Here is a 23640-nt window from a genome sequence, read left to right as displayed (position 1 = left end):
CTTTAAGAAAATCAACCATTAAAAACAATCAGCTAGTGATGAAAAAAGTTATTGATGAAAAACCAGTATTTTTCATTCCTTCCGGGCAAAATACCTCAAAATTTTATTTACGTTTAAAACTTAAGCAACCCCTCCCTATGGTCAGATCTTCCTGAAATTTGGCATGTGACTTTCTGGTAAGCTAATGAATAATTTTGACTTAGAGCGAGTGAGATTTATCATGTTCCATTCTTCCTATACTATGATAAGTGTACTGCGGTTCGTTAAATTATTAAAAACTCCAAAAATTTCAGTTATGGTAAAGTAGCCATAACTTCTTCAATTTTCAACCGATTTTGATAAATAAGCACTTAAAATCTTTGTTTTAAATTGATATTTAAGCGCAAAAGAAAATCAGATTTTTAAATGCTACCATCGAGTCTAAAACTTTCGTTGAAACAAAATTTTTTCTAAAAAAATGCGTTTTTTATAATTTTTTTTCTCATAAAGTCTCTAATATCAACAATACTGTTGGTCAAACGCAAAAACAGTGTTCAGATGATCGATAGATAACTTATTCACCTTCAATATGCAAAAGAGAGATTTCAAATTACTGTTGTGCCGTCCGAGATATTTTAATCTAAGTACAAGAACTTTTTTAATTTTTTCGAAATTTCATATTTGGAGTATAACTCAAAAACGGTTCTACTGAGATTTTTTTGAATTTCATTTTCGGATTCAGCGCCCGATTTTACATTGGAAATGACCTTCAGTTTACTGAGTTCAAAAATGCTGTAAACTAGTGTTATTAAAGATCGCCCTCCATTCAGCAGGGGGGGGGGGGGCTCTCTTATCAGTTTTCTAGCATAAATCCAGAATATATCATGCAAAAACAACCATATTTTATCAGTTGAATTATTTGCGTATGATTTATTTGAGACCCTTCTTTTTTAGGGCGAAGCTTAAAGAAACAGATTAAAATTATCAGATCTTTAACACAAATTTATGAATCAAGATTCAGAATATAAGTTTAAGTTAATTTTGGATTGCCATCCGAAACTCCAGCTGCAGCACTCATTTTATAGCGGTTGCTTATGAATTATGTTATAATTTGATTTAAAATAATGCCAACAAAACAGTAAAAATTTGAGTAAATTCTGAAAATATCATTCGATTTTAAAAGATGTAGCAAAGCACACCGGGTCAGCTAGTTTAATATAAAAATATATAAAAAAAAATTTATCGATGCTTTCAAGAAATAATCTTACTTTTTCATAAAATCTCTTTTAAATCTTTGCACACTTGTGTCAGTCATGTATTGATCAAATATTTTTACCACAGAAGTAAAACCTGGAATTCACCTGGAAAAAGTAATTGGAATCTGGTTGGAACCTTTTCATGAGTAGGCATCTCGAAAAATTTGATCTCTTAAATTCCGTTTTAACATAAATTTCTTCGTCCATCAGTTCAAATCTGTCACATTGCGTAAAAACCGGTTGCACCTATTGCAATCTAAGGAGCTGTTCACTATTAGTTATTTACTTGGTGTCTACTAGTCACACAACACTTTTTGACTGACGGAAATGGATTAATTGCATTATTTAAGGGGTCTGCATTCAGTTATCCAGGCAAAATAGTACTTTTCACAACCAACACAACGCTGCTAAAGTTTTGCATATCCGAGCTCTAATAACGTAGCTATCACCGAAATAAAGTGCCCGGATACTAAATGATCATAGCCTTATATATATAAAAATGAATTTCTGTCTGTCTGTTCCCTATAGACTCGAAAACTACTGAACCGATTTGCATGAAACTTGGCCTATAAGAGTATTGGAGGCCGGGGAAGGTTCCTATAATAGTTTGGGACCCCTCCCTGTTCCTGGTAGGGGGAGGGGGTCTTTCATTTAAAAGTAATAAGTCTTCATAAATCGAGAACTGATCAAGCAAATCAAACCAAACTTGGCATGGGTGGGAACTTGGATACGAGAAATGTTTCTAAAAATATTTGGTACCCCTCCCTCCTTCGAATGGGGAGATAGTAAGGGGGAAGGGTCCAACCTTACAATATTGTACAGAACTTTAGAACTAATCAAGCTAATGGAACCAAATTTGGCATGGGAGGGTAGCGGAATACGAAAAATGGTTCTATGATTATTTCAGACCCCTTCCTCCTTCCAGTGGAGATACAGCCAGAGGGGAAGAGGGGGGGGGGGGGCTTTCATACCTTTTTTATTGCATAACTTGAAAACTAATCGATCAAATGAAACCAAATTTGGCTTGGAAGGGTATTTGGGTACGATAAATAGTTCTTTGAATATTTGAATATTCCAGTGAGGAAATAGAAAGTGGAGAGGGAGCTTCTTTAATCTTTACAATTTTCAGTATAACTGGAAAACTAATCAAGCAAATGGAACAAAATTTGGCGTGGGAAGGTATTTGATCACGAGAAATGCGTCTATGGTAGTTTCGTTCTTACAGTCGGAAAATCTTAAGAGTGAAGGGTGCTCCCATACAATATTTTTCATCACACGAGAACTTACCCAGTAAATGGAACAAAATTTGGCTTGGGGGGGAATTTGAGCACAAGGAATGTTTCTGTAAATATTTGGTACTACTGCCTTCTTCCAGTGGGGTGATTGGAAGGAGAGGGGGAGGGGGGGGGGGGTCCTTTATATTTTTTACTCGAGAACCAATCGAGCAAATCGAAACAAGTTTGGCATAGGAAAGCATTTGGATAATTGTAAAAAAGTAAAATTGTTATTTTCTTTTTTGAGACTTCTTTCTCTTTCAATTGGGGATACAGTTAGGGAAGACGACACATACGATTGTTTTACATAAATCAAGAACTTATCTAACAAATGGAACCAAATATGACTTGGGAATAATCATACAATCGAGCAAATGGAACAGAATTTAGCATGGGAGTGTATTTAAATACATGGAATGTTTGATCTTCCGATCTTCCACCTTCCAGGTAGAAGATAGGTTGGAAGAGGGACTCCGATACAAATTTTATAGCATAACTTGACAACTAATATAGCAAACGAAACCAAATTTGGCATGAGAAGGCATTCGAGCACAAGAAATGTTTTTTTTCGGTGTTTTAACACCCTCCCCTCCATTCAGTGGAACGATAAAAAGTGGGAAGAGGGTCACTCATACATTTTTTTTTAATATTTCGATAACAAAACGAGAAAATTTAACCGAATTTGCATGGGAGCATATTTATGTACGGGCAATGTTTCTTCAATGGTTTGAGACCCCCTTATCATATAGGTAGATATATGTATAAAGTGATGAGAGGGTCATCCATTTTTTGAATATCTCGAGAACTTATAGAGAAGGGAGCCATAGGAATCGTATTTGTATACAAGAAGTGTTTTTCTGATGTTATGAAACCCCCCTTCCTCCCATTAGGGATATAGGAATGTGCAAGGGAGGTCACTCTCACAATTTGTATAATAATTCGAGAACGGATGGGTGAAATAAATGTCCCTTGGCGTTATTTTGATTCATAAAATGTTCTATGAAAGTTTTAGACCCATTCCATATAAAAAGGGACCAGCGTATCTGTTTATACTCCGTAGATATTTTGCATTCTTTTATACTCAGTAGAGTTTACAATTTTTCGTTACATTGTTACATTTCGTGGTATTAGTGTTCATTTCAACGTCCGTGGACTTACAAAATTTGCTTAACCTAGATTTTAGGGTTGCGGGATTCTATCCCTGGATTTCTGGCTTATAAGCCAAAGAAATCAAATATTAAAAAACTACTGTAGACAAATCGGCAATACCCAATTGATTTTCCATTCCAATTTCATTTTGTGATTTTAAATTCTAAATGAAGCTTTTCCAACTAATTTAACCCAAGTTTGATACAAATTGATTTTGATAATAAAAACACACTCATAGTTGAATTGCGAATTTCATTGAGTGATCCTCTAAATATTAATATGATTTTAATATTTTCTTCTTCCAGAAGTAGAAGGGGTAATTCAATACAGTGAATCGTCTTTTTAGACATAACTTGGATGTTAATAAATTTTCATTGAAATTGCTCGGAAATTTTATTTACCCTGACTTTTCCGTCAAAAAAATGGAGAAGATCACATCTTACAATATATCATCGTGTCAAGTCAAAACTTGTAAATGTACCAAATCATATGAATATCACATGAAAATTATATAAATTCTGTGAAAACTATATTGATTCTTGTTTGAGACCGCCCTTCCTCTCCGTTTCGAAAAAAGGAAGGGGTCATCCTGTATAACATATTTGTCGACCGATTTCTATATAAATCATCTGAATATTGTTCGGGCCTTGACAAAATTCAATTTGTTTTTGTAAGATAGCACCTCTCTTCCATTACCAAAGATAGATGATCTAAAAATTATTTAAAAAAAACCGTCGAGTATCAACATTCACATCATTTTGACCACCTGTTTTTACGTAATGGTGTTACAGAAATACGTCGTTGTTTTTATCGATAAGATACGCTGTTTTGTATGGCACATCCCTTTATTAAAAAGAAAAAAAGGGATACATTTCAATAAACCATCTTGCCATGCCAACATTTGCATGTGTGCTAAGTTTGGTGAACATTGCTTGAAAATTGTATGAATTATGTTGTTTTACTATTAGTTTTGAATGGAAACTCTTTATTTCAACCGTAGGTTTCTGTATGAATTTCTGCGAAATTTATATATGAGCAGTTTTTATGTATTTTAAGTAAATTTGTAAGGGAGCCCTCTTCACCAAAATAGGGATATTGAACGAAAGTATTAAGCAAACCAGAAAAAAAAATTTTACCACCCTTTTATACTGGAGGTCTCAAAAATACACTTTTTTGTATGGGACCTCTCGTATAAAAGTGAGTTTTCTTGTTTTTTTTTTATTTTTTTGTTAATTTCTTCTTTAAATCTGATTAGTAACCGTTATACAATAAATAAGAAGGCCATTCAAGCTATCATTTCATGTTTTGTATAAATTTATATATTTTTATCGGATTTAGTTTAAATTGATTCTTGTTAGCCTTTTCAATAAATGTGGTAACTATATTATTTCGATTTTGGTTTTATTTTTGTAATTTAACGTTTTTTCAATTTATTTATTCTATTTTAATTTTTATTTCAATATATTTTTGAATTTTTTAATTATTTAGATTTTATAAGAGTTTTTAACTCATGCATTTTTTTTTTATATAAATTTCATTCTTTTTTAACTGTTTAAAAGCTTTTTGGTAATTTTTATCTCAATAATACTTATCATTGTTTTCTTTTACATTCCATTTTTTTCTTCTATGATTTTATTCATTAGTTTCCTTAATTTCCACTTTCTATTTTTCTAGTTTTATATTAGTGGGATATTTATTTTTTTTTTGCATTTGTTTAATTGTTCTTCAATTTTTATTCTATCATTTTTGTTTTTTTTTGTTCAAAGTTCTCATTTCTACAATTTTTGTATATTTGAAATTTTGATATTTTTGAAATATTTTTTATGAATTTTAAGAGGAAATTTTTAGTTTTTACAGTTTTTTGCTTTCTTCACAATTCTTTTAAAAATATTGCAATTATTATTTTGTTTCTTTGTCACCGTTCTAAGAATTAAAAAATTCACGTCATACTTTATTCACGCTTTTAGTTAAGTGTCTTGACGTATATATCATGTATAACGTGAATATTTGTACAAAACCACATGAAAAATTAAGAAGAAATAACCACAACAAAACTTGATTTGAAGCCCTTGGAGCCAAAGGGGTATAAGTGCATAAAAGCTTATTTCGAGAAAACACGCTTTTTAATTTATGTGTTTGGCCATTTTCCATGTATTGTATATGTAGTTTTCTATCAAATGTAAAAGAATGTATAAAAAATTCTAAAAATCTGATAAATTCCTCAAATATAGTTTGAAATGTGGAGAATCGTTTGGCATCATTAACGCCAAATCGGCCATTTTGTCACTTATACCCCTTTGGCGCTGATAGCCTCAATTGCAATAGACCAATTTCAACTTAAAATTTCAATATTCCGATGAAATTTGTGAATCGAATCTTAATTTATTTTTTGCAGCCATCTGTAATGGAGAAAAAAAACATATTCTGAACTCTGAAACAGGAATACCAAATAACTATCCCTCAGCAAAATTGTGGTTTGAATAATGTTGGAATCGATATTTCAGAATTAAGAAGTTCTGACTGTTTAACTTTCAACAATGATCTGAGATATCACAAATCTCAGCTTAACAGTAATATTGAAAACAACGGGATGGAGCATCCAAGGTTCAGAACTCAAAATTGAAGCCTCAAAATATATATTATTTAAAATCAACATTTAAATATTTTTATGCCTAATTCCAATTTTTTACTTGAGTAATTTTATCCAAAGTTCTAGATACGCAATTGTTAATTCAAAAATTAAATGTTTGGGATGAGTAGAAACAATTTGTAATTTTCGAACACAACCCTAAATTAAGAATTTTGGAGCTAACATCACTCTTGGTTTTCTTGGACGTCATTCACAAGAAAAAATAATGAGCGAAAAAACCCACCCGGAAATACCCAGAAGAAGCCAAGAAATTTAGGTCAACCACCAAACGATTTCCGGAGAAGTAAGTTTTCTTTCCGCACTTTCGGATGAGCACTATCATAGCATAGCAGTTTTCATTCCGTATAAAATTCCCAAAGTTTTTGCGGTATACATCTTGGAGATACGTATTACAACTACTAACAGTTTCCGTTTGTGGGCGGGAAATTTCAAGCGCGTAAGCTGCCAACCATTCCACTTTTGGGAATTGTGCTGCGCCCCCAAAAGCAACGGAGATTTATGTGGCCAACATTTAGCGGTATGGTTTTATGATCCCGGAAGTTTATCCCCCGGGTGCAACGGAAATAACTTTCAAAAACAACCAGTCGGTCGTCAAGCATCAGCGTAAATGGCAAAACAACAGATATTAAAGCACTTGTTTTTCGGTCTTAAGGAGACAGTCTTGGAGTCACCTTCTAAGGCAAAATCCGCGTTCGTTGCAAGCAAACTTACCTGTTCTGAGGCCAGGTACAGGTCTTTCCGGAACGTCAGCCCAAGCACGTCCAAATCCTCGCGGCCATATCGGAACGCGGCCAGCACGTGGCCAAAAACTTTACGATCTTTCACGTAGTCGGGATCTATCAGCACCACACCGTCTGCGTTTTATGTTTCGTGGCCCATGAAAGTAATAAAAGATAAATGACGGAGTGAGCGCCGGGGAATTATTAGGACCACCATCAGTAACAGAAGGTGTTTCAAATTTACACTTGCGCTCGGATGTTTGTTTTCTCGTTTTTTTGGGAGGGCAAATATGCTGGCTGGCAATTAATTGAAGAGAAAATATGACAGATTTCTTACCGATTGGGTCGACATGCGAGATGTGGTCCACGAAGTCACGTTTTCCAAGGTACACAGTTATTTTACCATTCGATGAACTTTTCTTGAATACCCTGGAAACGAGACAAATATAAAAAAGTTAGTTTAAATCTTTGTTTAATCATTAGTTTGATCTGAATATAAGTCAACGGTATTCTGTTAATGAATTTCTGAAAACAAATTTACTAAGTTATTTGTCAATATACATTAGAAATAGTCTTTGAGAAAAAAAAAGTTCAGTAGAACAAAACTTGATTTAAAGAAACCTTCTTAATGGATTAATAAAAAATAATAATAACATTTCGCATCTCTAGGGTAAGAATCCTAGGAGCTGACAAATTTAAAAATAGATTTTTTCTAAATGTTTATAAAGGATTATGAAATAAACTCCTTGAAATTCAGTACATAATAATAATTGCTATGCAAATCTCGAACTGATATAACTAGGAATCGTTGAATCCCTTATCACATAAAACTTATAAATCTAATTGAAACAAAAGCTCCTAGCTTGGAGCTTATAACAAATGTGTAATTTCGTTAAATTTTAAGTAAATCTTTTTAAAATGGAATTTCTTTTTTTTTATATTCGAATGAAGTTTTTAGGCCAAGTATCAAAATTACACACATATTGATTTAAAAATTAAAATAATAAATTTTAGTTTTATTGAAATATTAATTTAAAGTATTTCCCGTAAAGAATACAATTGGCATGAGGCATATAAGTTCAACACCAGCATTAATAATAAAATTTCAATCAGTTTAATATCTAGAAACATCTAAAATCTAAAAAAAATGAAAGCCAGCTAAATAACTTTTTTAAAGATCCTTTGAAACATTCTTAAAACACTTTTAAGGACAAAAATGCCCAAATTTTCAGTTCATTATAAACAACTCAACAAATTCTATGTAGATTTTTTTTTAAATCATTCATGATTTGTGTAAAAAAAAAAATGAAGTGCTAGAGGCCAATAACAATTAGGGGAGAATGGGGATACTTGATCCATTTTTCTTATTTCCATCATATCTTGTTGGAAAAATTTGACAAATTATCGTCTTTTGCATTTTCTGACAGCGTGTAATTTCAAATTCATATGCTACAGAAGTTAGATCGATACATGAACTCGTAGAGGAAATAGAAACGTTTTATTGGGACTAAAAAATTATGATATTTTGAAAGTAAAAGGAGATTTAATCAATTAATTAGGATGCCCTAAGCTTTGGCAAAATAATGTAAAATCTAAAGATAAAAGTTCCATTGACATTTTTGGCCATATTAGTTCTCATTTCCCAGTTTATAACTTTCAGCCAAAAAGAACTCTTAAAAATTGTCTTCTACCATATACTCATTGCATACTTAATGGCGCAATTTTCAAAATTTTTAACAAGAAACATTTTTTGAGACCTTTTTATCAGGAAATTATAGGATAAATATTAGTCACTTGATAAATATTAATAATTTCATGTTTAGCAATGATCACGATCTATTCAGAAGAAAAATATATTTTTTGGACTCAAGAGATATGTGAACCTGGAATATACATTTTGGAAAACTTTTTTTTTTTAAATCGAGAGTTTACTATTGCATTGAAAATATGACATTAAGAAGTTCATATTATACTCTAACGATTGACATACTGGAATAAATATTTTCATTATAATGTTTTCGTGAGGAAAAATGTTGCAGTGATAAAAAAAGATATTCAAGTCACGTTTTGTTAGATTTTTCAAACAAAGCGCAGTAACTCAAAATATAAGTTTTTTTTTTTTAGATTACTAGTTTATTGTTTTGTTCTATTTGGCAAAGTTTTGTAGAACATTTGATTTATGTAAGACAATCCGATTACGAGACATAGCTGAGGAAACCTCATTCCGAAAGTATCCCCATTCTCCCTTATGGATACAGCATTTTGTAGAACTGAATCCCTTATAAATTGATATATCAATTGGCACCACTCAAACATCATTCAACTGATTTTTACCAAATTCGAGTGAAAAATTTTGATGCAAAACGATAATTTTTAATACACCAAAAATTCAGCCTTTATTCTAATCATGAGTTCTAACGCCATTGAGATAAAATGTCAACGACAGCGGCGATGATTCAATTTGAGGATCGAGAAACGAAAGATTCCCTTTAATTCAACCACTGTATAAGAAAAGATCATATACCGGTATTACGATAGCAACTTACTATCTTCTTCAGTGAGCGTTTTCGATTGATTCGCTCACTGAAGAAGATAGTAATATACCGAATCTGACCGAATCTATACCGATATCTGAGCTTTTCTTATACCGTGGTTGAACTGAAGGAAATCTTTCGAAAGCTTTGATTCAGTACAGTTATTCAACAAAGTAGGCTCAAAACACATAATAGAATCTTATAAAATCTTTCTCTTGTTTCGCTTGAATGTTTGTATGTAGTGGTCCTGTATCATTTTGCCCGAGCGTTCGAGTCTTCATTCCAGTGACGGGAAAGCAAACATAGAGCTATGATCATATAGAATGCGGGAATTTAATTTTGGCCATAGATACATTACTAAAGTTTGGATATGCACAATTTTGGTAGCGTGTTGTGAAAAGGACGACCTTGCTAGTACCTTTTAAGATTTTTAAATTTACGAGTTTTTGGGATTGAAAAAAGTCCCAAAAAGTATTGAAATATACTTAGGAGAGATAAACGCATTTTTAACCATACAAAACACTCATAATAAGTAAATTGCATCCCTTACTGGATCGTTTTCAGGCACTAAAGAAGTTAATCTCGTATCCGTTTGGAAATTTTAAAAGATGATAGTAACGTTGAAAAATGCATTTAAAAACGTTGCCAAAAGTTCAATCAAATCAATCACCGTATAAAGTATTAACACCATTAATCGAGGCACGATTGGTATTTTCTGCCGTAGAATCTAGCAGGGTTTTCACATCGATGAAGTAAACTAAACTTTAGAGCTAGTGGTAGGGTGTCAAAGAGGTAACTCAAGAGGAATCGATTTTCATTACCATACATGAACTAGACAACAATCAAAACAATCAATCATAAATATAAATGTTAAATAAAAAAAATAGTCTAGACCTTGAGCTCATGTCCTCTGAGTTACCTCTTCAACACTTTACCACTAGGCCAAATCGTCAAATAAAATCAATCAAGCTGTAGCTCCATAATTGAGTTGACTTCATCGATTAGAGTTAGCTGCAGAAAATGCTCTTCGTTCCCCGATCAATGGTGCTCTGTTCGCCTCGAGTCAACACGTTAAAGTTAAAACGAATTTTAAAGAACAATGTGTACATCATGTAGCAGAGTGTACATTTTAGATAAAGAAAATAAATCGATCATTACAGCTTATTTTTCGGTGCTTGAAAATTATATTTTTTTTTCGTCACTTGAGAACCAAGTTGGTTTATATTTCTGTAAAATGTAAAAGAAGACTGCTTTTTAGCTGAAAAATTAAAACTATAGCAAATACAAAACTGTTCCTCATGAAATTTTATTCAAAAAGATACGTGCTTCTGAAGAAAAGAGGAGTCTTAAATATTTATCAAATCTCCTTATAATTTTTAGTGGTATACATATTACGCTATATTATTTATCAGTGTATACTGGCAGCCCTCTGCCAGCGTACTCCCGTACTCTCTCTACGTATCTCGCCCTGAAAATCTCTGTCTCTATTCATCGCGATCTCGGCCGTTCGGTCTTCGTTTGTCTCAATAAACGACGAATTCCCGATACACATACCGATTTTCCGGTATTTATGTATATCGATTTATGACGAAAGTTTCGACCAAGAATCGGTATGTATCGAATACTGATTTTAGACTAAACATATCGATTTCATACCGATTTTTGAAAAATTCGTTCAGACAGAATTTTATTTACCAAAATTTAACTAAAACTATCATTTTACCTTTTTTTAAGTTTTAAACCATCCTAGCGGCTTATTAGCCAGCAAGTCTCAGCGTAGTGGATAGCGTCTTTGTGTTCTATGCCAACTGCCTTGAGATCGAATCTTGATCATCAATTAACATGGTAGATTATATATTATAGCAGTTTTAGACGTTCATAGACCATATCTTGAAGCTGTATGATTAAAACTGTTGAACCAACATACATAAGTACACGCTCGTGATAAATAGTATTCAATATAAAAAATTAAGCAGCTTAGTAGTATTAAAGAATAATAGTGTTCAGAATGAATAACACAATATAGCCTCCGTGGGCTATCTCTTCAACAAAAAATATGATGTTATCAAATCGCGATACTATGCCAACGTCGAATCACTAACCAGACTTTGATTAAGCCTGTGTAATGATTGAGGCGAAGATCAATAACAGTTGCCAAAATTTCTTATGAGAAAAAAAAGTGATTCAAAAAAACATCATTTACATAAATTCACAAATAATTTCTATGAAAAGATTTTCGGGCAAAGACAAATGAACTTAATTATGATCACCAAATATTTAAGGAAACAAAATGTAAAAAACTGTAGGAACTAATTGATCATTTAACTGTGAAAAATTATTTGACACAGAGGAGAAGCTGAACATGGATCTCTACATAAGTCAATTACTGAAACTGTATATATTTTCAGGATTTTCAGCATTCTTCACAAATTGCATGGAGGAAAAGAAATTTTATTTATTTAAAGAAGAGAATGAGCTTAGCACCTTATATTTTAATTATTATAATCGATCATTTTTTCGGTTAACTTTAAAAAAATAGCAATGTTTTCAATACTTTTTCAATAAACTTGATTTCGAAAGCTGCGAAGATAAATCGTTATTTATACCGTTTACAATATGTTAAATTAATTTAGCGATTTTTAAATAAACTTTTAGGCTCCTTTAGTTTTTATAGGACCTCAAATAATTTAGGAATGTCGTTTAAAAATAATTTGATGTCCTATAAGAGTAAAGGAGAGTGTATGAATGTATGTTCAATAGAAAACTACAACTTTTCGAAAAATTTATAGATCTGTGCTCAATAGTATGTCTCATTGGGTTTGCGCATGGCACCCTTTCAAACAAATGAATTTCAAATAAAAAGTCATTGCTCAACGCGAAATCTTTTAAGCGAATTTAATTGATACTAACTTTCATATTTCTATATAATTTTGGTACTAAGAGCCTAATTTCAAAATTTAAGATTGTAGATTGTAAGAAGATTTTATTTTATTATACAGTGAAAACTGTTTTTAAAATCAAAAGCGAAAAAGTTAAGAAATATTTCCTAATGATTTGAGAAAAAAAATGAAAAAAGGTGCATTACCATTTAAAATCTATATTTAATTAAAAAAGGAACCATTAGTAAATATTGTGCCTCAAAAAGTATTAGCTGTTATTTTTGACAGAAAAACAAATAGTTTTCACTTATTTTAGATACTTTAAAAGGAGAAAGTCTTGAAAAAACTGAGTAAGATGATTTGATACGTTTCATTCATGTAGAAACCCGTTTCTTGGAGTAATTGATGTTTGAACGATAATTTTGATGAACCATTTTTTTTAAATGATTAATAAATCCTGCGAATTGATTTAATTTAGAAAAAAACAAAAACTTTTTTATATAGGCCTGGAAAAAATTTGAATTATTCTTTTGTTTTGAGGGGGTGGATTCTAATAATAAATAATCCAAATTTTCAAAAAATTGAAGCAAATTAAACAAAAGCGTACATGCAAAAAACTTGCATACAATCTACATTGTACAAAATCGAAAATTCGAGATAGATCGAAAATTAAAAAAAAATCGAATTAAAAATGTGATTAAATTCCCTTTTTTTAAAGTTTGATTTTTTTTTCAACTGTTTAAATTTTGAAGAATTTATCAAATTTTTCAATAACATACCTTAAACTTTATTTATTCCCCCACCCCCCCTTCATCGGGATTTCCGGAAACTACGAAAGGAGGGGGGGGGGTATCAAAAGAAGAATTTGTTATTTGTTTCTGTCTTAGTGATTGAAAAATTACCATTTTTGATAATTTTTAGTTAAATTTTGCCGAAATCCTGAAAAAGGTGTTTCAAGGTGCCTGGAAACTTATCATTCAATTTTTTAAACCCATAATCAAATCTCAAAAGGAGAAAAAAGTTTGGGCAAAGCTTTTTTGAATAGCCTTTTTTATTTTTCACTGATTTTTATCGTAAATCTAATAAGTGTAAAAAACATTAAACAGTTCAAATTAAAGCTTTCAAATAAGAATTCATTTGCTGTACTTTAAATTAACAAAAACTATGTTCACCATAAAAAAAATGATATTTAATTTGTTCTCTCCACCGAAGAAATTGCCTTATGTTTGAGATAAATAACATTAATATCATATATAGATATTGAGATTGAAAATCCGTATATCTTAGTCAAATATTAGGTTAATAATAAGTGAAGTCAAGTTCAGTTTTTGACAAACATATTGCCGCCTCAAACCCCATAGAAACTTTTTGAAGCTGTAATCTTAATGAAAGCTGTCTTCTTCCATTTCCTTGAATTTTCAAATTTTTAATAGCTTTTGTGATTCAAATACAAAATTCTAGATTCTGAGAGCCCTTCGACTAGATTCCGAGCTACTTTTTTCATTCTTCAATCTAATTCATATTTTCCTGAAAAATTTTTGCTGGAATATTAAATCGAATTTCAAAAATCAATTTGATATCGAAATCTTGGTTGTGCATTTTATTCTTTCAATCGTAAAAAAACATTAAGAACTTAAATTCTGAGAAATGATTTTAAAATTTAATTGATATTCTAAAGTTTTGCGTTTAAACTTTGGAGTAAACTCTGGGCTACTCTGAATCACCAAAGAGTGAATTATTTGCTAAATATTTTTGCCCATACTGTACACATTCATTTAGAAATCATCTAACATGTTTCATTGTAATACAGTACATTCAAAGCTCAGATTTACTTCTGTGTTTAGAAAAAGTCTGTTTGCCAAGCTTCGATTTCGAATTCCATGAAGCTTGTTAAATTTTGAATTCAAATTTATTCTTGTAAGCAGCAGATTTCGTGAAAACGAAAAAAAACTTAAAAATATCGTTGAAAAAAGCCATCCTAAAAGCTTACACACTATATCACAGGCCAGATCCCGATCTAGACATGATGGAACCACATGAAGAACAGTTTTTTTTTCTCTTACGTCGACGTTGTCAACATTATGCAAAAAGCTTTTATCAACGAAAGAGGCAGCAACAAAGAACGGAGTAAATTGGCGGTTAGCTCAGCTTGACACGGCCATTCTTTGATGCAAAGCAGAATAAGGAAACATAGGAAAGAATGGGGGTGGAATAGATTTATCATTCGATTAAGGTTGTCCACAAATACAGTAGCCATGAAAGAATGGAGGAAACACATTTTAAAAGCCTTCGACTTTTCTTGGAAGTATTTGTTCGGGCCAGAACACGACAAAAACATTTTTTAACATTGAATTTTGAGTCTACAGTCAACGATTCATGAGAAATTTCATGAATTATGATTCTCATAATCTTTTTGTTATATAGATAATTTTTCTTAATCTGAATCCCAAATACAGACCTGAAATGTTCTGAAATCTTGAATCTGAATGCTTGAAACAATTTCTTATTTGGAAAAATTTGAGTTAAGATATTTTTTTTTCTTAAACATTGGCATAATCAAAACGGTTTTCAAGATTTTTATGCATGTTTAAGGCAAATCTTTTGGAGCTCCGTTTTCTCTTTTTATTCATAAACAGCCGGAGAACCAATATTGTTCTTTGATTAACTTTGAAGATGTATCGAAACCCTCATTCATAATTTATCAAGTGTGTGTGTCTGCGCGTATGGCGCTTCGAAATGCTGAAAACCGGAACTCACCTGGTGGCCTGCTTCTTGGAGCTGCCGTCATCCACATCCGGATCCGGCGAAGGCGCCGGAGACCGCGGGGACGATCCTGGAAGATGGTTCATGCCTGCCTGCAGTGGAAGCCTCTTCCTACCGCCACAATCTTCTTTCAGTAGCTGCTGTTCCTGCTGATAAATCCAGCCTTACTTTTGTTCCACTCTTCGGCTTCGGCAGATCCACTGATTGAATTTTAATGCTTCCCAAACCTTGGATTCCCCGAAGTGGTTTTTTATTCCTCTTGTTGATGCAGATTCTTCTCTCGGTTTTTCGAGGAGTTTTTACGATTCACTTTCACTTCACACAGTTTTGGCCCTTTTTTCTGCCAATCGGTATCAATCTGACAGGATATAACACTTTATACTTGTTTTCCTATTCATTCTGCCGGGAAAAGTAACTGCGCGCTGCACGACTGCAAATGATGAAAGAATAATTCTCACATTTCTGGCATTTTTGATTCACACCTCAAGCCCACAATCCCATCCTCGGTATATTTTTCGTGCTGAAATTCCAAGCCAAATAACTCCGATGGATGTAGATCTGTTTTTCATTTTTCACCGATTTTTTTTTTTTTTTTCAGCTGAATGGTCTTCGGATCGTGTTTTCATTGATGGGAAAAACGATATTGTTAGCACTTTGCACAACACGAATCTGATGATGGTGATGATATCGAAAGGGTAGGGGGACCAGAAATTAACAGACTTTTCCATCAATTTTTTTTAAAATAATGTCTGGTTAGGTAACACACATTTGTTCAAAAATTTGATTAAACAGAAAAACACAAACAACCAAGCAAACTTCGTTGAAACAGATCTGGCAACCCTGTCCGATAATGGCTTCTGGAAGACCATTGAAAAACATGTCGACGATGTTGATTCCCGGCATTCCAGGCAGGGGAAGCATAACATTTCCAACAATTTGTACACAAACAACAACTCCATCTAAGCTATGGACCAGAATCGCAAAATACAGACAGCAGAGATAGTGGGAAGCACCAGTCATCATATCGGATCAGAAGGAAGAAAATTGAGAGCAGCACCATCAGTAGCATTATATTTTGCGATTCCAGTGAAGTCTCGGCCCGGCTGCTGTTGGTCTTTTGTTGATTTCATTTTCCAAAACCCACCCACACACCCTGGGGCTGTTAAAAAGGCTGTTTTCCAGTTCGATATCCATAGCTAAACATTATTGGGTGGAAAATTGTGCGCGAGGAAATAGTTTGTTTTTCAGTTGTTTCGTTTTTTTTGGCTAACGATCGCCGCTTTTTCATTCTATTGACAGTCTAGTCCTAGCAGCAGCAACATTTTTTTCACTAAATAAATAAGCCATTATTTTGCGTTCTCTGAAAATGCAATGGCTTCCGGAAGTGAAAATGGCGACCAGTGAATGTCAAAAAATAAATAAGTATGTCGAATGCAATAAATGTCAACAGGAGTTTTATTCATGGTGGCCTCGCTTAACCTGCAGATGAAATTTTGTTATCGTTGGCAATTGAATTTTCCACTTTTCACTCTGTTTTGGTGACGCTGTCATTCAATACACTTCATTCTTAGTACAAGAAAAATCAATGTGTATTTTGAAAAAAAAAAAATAGCAAAAAAACGTAAAAAAACATATTTATAGGCAACAGAAATCGGTATAAAAATGTATCAATATCGGAGAAAAAAAATGCAACCTTTAAGGGATGTCAAATTGTGTTGTAGCCTTTCGATTGAAGTTATTTAAATTTTTGTTTTGAATATACAGTCCCCCCACAATCATGGGTCACACAAAATTATTAGTCACCGATCATTAGAACTGCTGATATCTACTAAACCAAAAGAAATTATATCATATTATTATTTTTAGTTAATCGACAATATCATCAAAATGCATTAAAAATATTATTTGTGCGTTTGATAACAGTAAAATTGCTGTTTGAATACTTTTTATCAAAGGTGAACTATAAGCTGTGGAACTATCGCATAAAATTCCAATCTTATAAGGTTGACATCTTAAACCGTTAAGCTCCTTATTCGGGTATTTCATAGGTTCCAACCAAATGAATTGGTCCCATATAAGCACAAAAGAAGAGTTTACATTTCCAAATAAAACTAAGCGAATGAAATGCGAAAATTCAATAATATTTAGCAAAATAAAAGCGACCCATAATTGTTACAGAATCCACCAAGTTCCACACAATCATGGGTCACTTTTTCGCAAGCAAAACAAAACATTTCTTGGTTGCTAGCCCAATCCAATTGCCCCTTGAACGTATACTAGCGAAGAATGCCCCTGAATGTTTGCCAGAAACTTGTTTATTTTCATGTTGATATTCGGGTGTTGCCATGGACTTCTATGTGACTAATAATTGTGGGCAATATGACTAATAATTGTTACCAGCTTCAATTTTGACCCATAATTGTGGTTTTGAAAAGCGTTGATTGTTTCGGTAAATTATTTTATTTATCAACAAAATTGGAAACAAAATCATGTTTGAAATCAAAGAGGGAATATTTAATGACTGAAATTCATGCAAAGCTTTATGTTTGGTCCACTAACACCCGAATGAACGAACATTTTTTGGTGAAATGATACGTTAAGTGACTAATGATTGTGGGGGGACTGTAGTTAATCTTCGTAGATTTTTTGCATTTATCAAATACCCTGGGGTTATAGAAAAAGTTGATAATTGATATAAAAATTTTACAAAAAAATATTTACAAAAAATAGTTAAAACATATAGAACTGATTTCTTAATATGTTCGATCACTGGAATAACAATTTCCAGGCAAAACATGGTGGCCAGCGAGTTTCCAATTTAAAATTCCCGGTTTATTCCCGTTTTCCGTAAGATATTTTATGATTTTTTCCGGATTTTAATAACATGAAGAAATCTGTACATCGTTTTTTTTTCACCGAAGATTAAGACATTTATGTGTATGAATGTTTGTTGGGATATTTTACAGAAAATAAAATATTAACAAATTGATATGCAAATCTTCAAGAAACTTGTTTTAGTAGAAAATAATTCTGATATTCTGCGAAATTTCGTCGAATATTGCCACCTTCTTCTCAGTTTTTGGCAACAACTTCGCTTTTTATAAAAAAAAATTTCATGATTTGGATTTGGTAAAATATTGCTTTGACATAACGCACATGAGATCTGAAAATTTTAAGTTGAAGTTCTTAAAATAAACTTGTTTATTTTTTTCTGCCCTTTTTCTGAATTTTGCTATTAACCCTGTCTTCTGATATTTGAAATATGATCATGAACAATAAATGTGGGATTGAATTACTGATCCATAAATCAAAACTAAATTTCAAATTGGGATTCATAATTCGAATTCAAATTCAAATTTTAATTTCTGAAGTTGACTCAAATTTCATGTTAGGTGGAATTATTTTTTTTAGAAAACTTTAAAATTATATCTTTTTTATAATGCTTATCTAAAGTCTAAGCTCAAGGTACTGGATTCTGGATTTGTTTTTTTAATCAATAATTTAAGAATTGTCAGTCCGGCCTCAAAAATGTATAGATATATTGATGAATACTTTAAATTTGAAATTTTAATCAAAATTTTCAAAACCATGCTTAAGATGATTATTTTTTACTTCTGGATTCTTTCTAATGAATTCCTTATAAATATGATTCGGAAACTCATACACTTATGATTAGTATTTTTTCAAATTTCTTTCCTAATGAAGAATTCGGTTATCAGTGAAATCTCCAAATTTATAAGTAACACAAACTAAAAAACTTGAGTTTTATTATATATTTTTTCAAATGAAATGAATACTTGAAGTATAGTTAAAATAAAAACGTGTACGTGTACTTTCGTGTTCCGAATTCAAAATAGCGGAAAATTAGTTAATTTTATTCCATCGTCATTTGTTCAACATATTCATTCGATTTTTTGGTCGGACTCTTCAAAGTTGTTTTCCATGCATTTGAAATATTTCCTTTACATTTCATTTTGAGTTTTGAATCAGCTTAGCGTATCTCTGATAAAATTTTGAACAAAATAAATTCTAAGCCTGTTGTAAGAAAAGTGTCATCAATCTCAAGTTTCGAAATAAGAATTCAGATTCAAAATAAAAAAAAAAAGAATCAAACAGAGTTCCTTTTTTTGTTGTCGCGACTTAAAACGATATTTTTTAAAAAAAGAATCAATATAAGTTTATCGGTGATGGTTATACCGGTTATTTTTTTTGAAAATCTAAAATACTTTTTGAAATCTGCAGAAGCGTTTCGAAGAAAAAAAAATGAAGTGTTTTTCTTCTTGATTTTTGTTGAGTTATTTTAAGGATTTTACCCCGATTTGCCCGGTTCCTAGATTGAAAATTCTGAAATCATATGCCCGGATTTGCCAGGTTTATAGACAAAATAGACCGGATACGTGCGCGAAAAAATCTGTCAACCTTAATTTAAGTGTACCTTCTCATTTACTTCGAAACATTGAGTTTTTGAACTTTCGAAAGTCACTTTTTGTTCTTACAAAATCAGATTTATATACTTTCCATTATTACAATATTTCAGCTTATTTCAGCAGCTCTTCTCAATTAAACATTTCAGATTGCCCGATTTTTCAAAGGGAAAATTGAGAAAACTCCTGTCTGGCCCAGTTACCCCGATTATGAGGAAAAAGCTCAGATTTATTGACAGCATTTGTAAAATCTTATCTAAAAACTCAAATTTTGTTAACATAATTTATGACTTTATCATTAAAGAACAACATTTGTTTAACTTGTTTCATCGAAATAAACTTGCAAACATTTTTTGAAACTGCACAACTAAATACGATCGCCCACCGCTGATGTGCCTCGATAAAACTTATTTTTTTATGTTTTTATATTCCACCTTTTCTCCAGAATTGTCATAAGGAAACCCTAAATTTGGTCGGATTTACCCGGATATTGTGCGGATTTGGCAAGGTTTTTAGGTTAAATGCTCGAATTTTCTCGGGCCGGATTTCTCCAGAAAACATTCTGGAAAGCTTTACTAACATCTAAAGAATTATCACGAAACACAACTTAATTTTTTTTTAATTTTATTAAAATCGAAATGATAAACTATTTTTTTCTAAGGTGGCTCCAGAGAGTATGACGAAAACATCCAATATAGGAACAAAAAAGTTGAATCTTATTTGTTCAATCTTCGAATAAAATATAGCCTTATTAGTAATATCAATTGATACTTTTAAGCCTCTATTTTATTTGAAGATTAAACAAATAAGATTCTTCTTTCTTGTTTCTTTATTGAATGTTTTCATCATACTCTCTGGAGCCACCATAAAAAAACTAAGTTTATAATTTCGATTTAAATAGAATTAAAAATATTTATTTTAGCTATGTTCAATTGTGAATTTCTTGCTAAAAAGATACATTTATTTGTTCTACTCGAGATTGGAACAATCATCACAATAATATTTTATATAGGTGCGAATTTCAATATTCAGAATTAAGAGTTTTAATTCCTAACTTTGAACGATAATGCTGACGGAATATCTATAATGTTGTTTCACACATTACGGATTAAAAAGGAGAATTCTCGTTTTTTTCCTTGCCGCGATAATGCTTTATGTTAAGCCTACACAGTAAATTTTTGCCTCAATTTCCAGCAAAAAAAAATGCTGGAAATGTTCAGCAATCCAAATTTTTGCTGGAAACCAGCAATCGGTTTTCTAATTGCTGGATTTTTCAGCATTCGGTTGTGCTCTTGTCATTTTTGCTGAAAAACCAGCAATCGGTTTTCAAATTGCTGGACTTTCCAGCAATTGATCTAGTTTGCTGGAAAATCAGCAATCGAGTTGTCAAATTGGAATCTGTTTGTTTATTTTATTTAAACGGTCGTTTAACAGCTTAGGTCATTCTGGTCGATGGAATCTGTTTGTTTTCGTACGCTGAAGCAAGGTGAGACTCTATTTTACGAAATTTGGTTAGATTAATATAATTATTTTTATTTTCCTCTATATTCTAGCAACCAAACATCAAGTCAAGGGTGAGTTTATATTGGACAGGTAGATATTCCATGAAAGATACTTATCAAACTTTTTTTTTTTTTCAGGTGGCGGACGATCAACACTTCGGCATAAAACTGCCACCCCTGAACCGGCGTTGGATTAAAAAAATCATTTTCTTGATAGTAAATAAATCCTTGATTAAAAAATTGAAAAAAAATGATTTCATTGCTTATTATATGCACAGCCAGTATTAAATATTTAATTTTGAATTGAAATATACATTTGGTACTAAATATAGCTGGTTGTTTAGAAGGAAATGCTGGTTTCCAGCAACCTGGATTGCTGATTTTCCAGCAATTTGAATTGCTGGAAACCAGCATTAAAGTTTGCTGTTTTTTTCCAGCAATTTAAATTGCTGGAAATTTTGCTGGAAAGTCAGCGGGACAAAAACCAGCAAAATTTTGCTGGTTTCCAGCAAAAAATAATTTGCTGTGTAGTCCACACTAGGAGACGGTTCGTCTTGAGACGGTCTCAGCGTCTCCCAATTTCCTCGGGAGACACTGAGACCGTCTCAGGTTTCCAACAACAACAACAGACAACAAAGTTCGTCTCATAACAAAAATCGCAGTTCATGATGCCTAGTGTGGACTAGGCTTTACAAGCATAATTTAAATGTTATACTACTTGCTACAAGATTTAACACAACACTTTCGATAGCTAAAAGACACTAAATTAGCAAAATTTCGTCCAGTGGGTTTTAAAATATAGATTGCCAAATTTTACACTGCTTCAAATAAACTAAAGCTTGATAATATAGCGTAAAGTGAACTTCAGGGGAGATCTTTTAAATATTAAGAGATAATTTTAGAATTTCTATTATCGATATCCTAAACATTCTATTTTTTTTTTTTTCATTTTTAACCTGGAATTTTCGGTTTCCAGCTGACTCAACAGAGCTCCGAAATTTATCCCGGATCGCGCTTTTCCCGCTCTTCATATAACATAGTCAAAACAATTTTCTTGATTCTCCTGGAAACTAAGTGTGTATTAAATTTTTATAATGTGGCTCCAGAGAGTAGGTGGAAAAACATCCAATGTCATATCACCAATGTTCTTTTTTCTTTTAAAAATTTTCAGTTAGTATGAAATTTCATTACATTACATAAGGTTAGAGTTTATTATCCGGGATTTCCAAACCGGGAATTTCTGGGAATGAACAAAATCGGGAGTTCCTGAGTCCCGGGAAACGCTTATAAAATCCCTGGAATTCCCGAAGCCAATAAAAAGTATTAAATTACTAAAAAATAACACTATTTAAATTGGAAAAATGGATCCGATTAGGCAAGGAAAATGATAGTTCTACCTTGATATACGGCTTTGACTCAATATTTTTTTTTTCTTAAAACTGTTTAAATTAAATTTAAAAAAAAAACATTGCAATAATGAAACGCTACGAAAAGAATTTCAATTTTCTATATTGCAACACTCATCATCATTTAGGACTTCTGATTCGCAAATTGTTGGCAGTAGCAGAATTATATAAAAATAAATGATATATTTTGGAACAAAAGGATAATTATCTTTAAATTTATGAGATTTGATTAATAACCTCAAGCCTCAATTTTAACAATTTTTTCAGCAAGAGTCAGACAGGTTTGTCGGATAAAGTGCTTAGTTTTTGGATCTTGGGTTTAATTATTGCGGTCGAATTTTCGGTGCGGTCGAATTTTCGAGAAAGGTCGAAATGTTTTGCAATACTACTAACTAAAACTCAAAAATACCACATAGATAAGGTTTTGTATGCAGTAGTGTTAGATTCTCCGATTTCAATTTTTCCCGAGATCCCGAGAATTCCTGGGAAAAGGATCGTCAGATTTCCCGATTCCCGGGAACGTTAAAATGACCGGGAAATGGACACTCTACATAAGATGTAGTGATGGACTTACTGTATTAAGGTTTTCTCGGATGAAATCCGGTTGTCCGAAGATTTTGAGATAGATTTTCCTTACCAATGAAACAGTTTTCATTTTTCATCATTTTTTTTTTGTTATTTCTGAATGTCAGTTCGTTCTGTTTTGTGTGTATGGTGGTGTTTTTTATTTGTGTGTTTATTTTTTTTGATTTGGATTTTCAGTTATTGGTTGTATGGTTTTGTATGCATGTATGCATATGTATCCTTCAAGGATGCTTTCTGTATCTGTTTTAATGTTTAATGTGTTTTAATGTGGCAGCTTTCTAGCATTCGTAGTTTTCACTGGTTTTCTCCTTTGTCGATGATTCGGACTCAATCGATGTCTAACAGGTAATTTTCGCTATCTTTTGGTCCAGAAGTGCTGTTTGTTGCCGGAGTTTAGCTATTGGGTAGTCCAAGTGGGACAACAAGAATACCGATAGCTAAACTCCGACAACAAACTGCGCTATAAACCACCTGTTCAACATCGATGGAGTACAAATCATCGACAAGGGAGACAACCAAG

General features: G+C 32.2%; 1 protein-coding gene across 2 annotated transcripts in view; it reads right to left on the bottom strand.

Moving 5' to 3' along the window:
* The window catches only part of LOC129743617 (beta-arrestin-2), a 214303-nt gene that overhangs the window by 129616 nt on the left and 61047 nt on the right, over positions 1–23640 (bottom strand). For both annotated transcript variants that reach the window (XM_055735696.1, XM_055735695.1), the window contains exons 2-4: positions 15198–15633; positions 7365–7456; positions 7020–7162 (exon numbers count right to left, since the gene is read on the bottom strand). In XM_055735696.1, coding sequence (XP_055591671.1) covers positions 7020–7162; positions 7365–7456; positions 15198–15289 — 327 coding nt within the window. In that variant the 5' untranslated portion in view covers positions 15290–15633. The remainder of the gene's footprint in view (positions 1–7019; positions 7163–7364; positions 7457–15197; positions 15634–23640) is intronic.

This window comes from Uranotaenia lowii, chromosome 2 (assembly GCF_029784155.1).
Source record: "Uranotaenia lowii strain MFRU-FL chromosome 2, ASM2978415v1, whole genome shotgun sequence".
NCBI classification, from domain to species: Eukaryota; Metazoa; Arthropoda; class Insecta; order Diptera; family Culicidae; genus Uranotaenia; species Uranotaenia lowii.
This window is presented reverse-complemented; position numbering and strand designations above follow the sequence as displayed.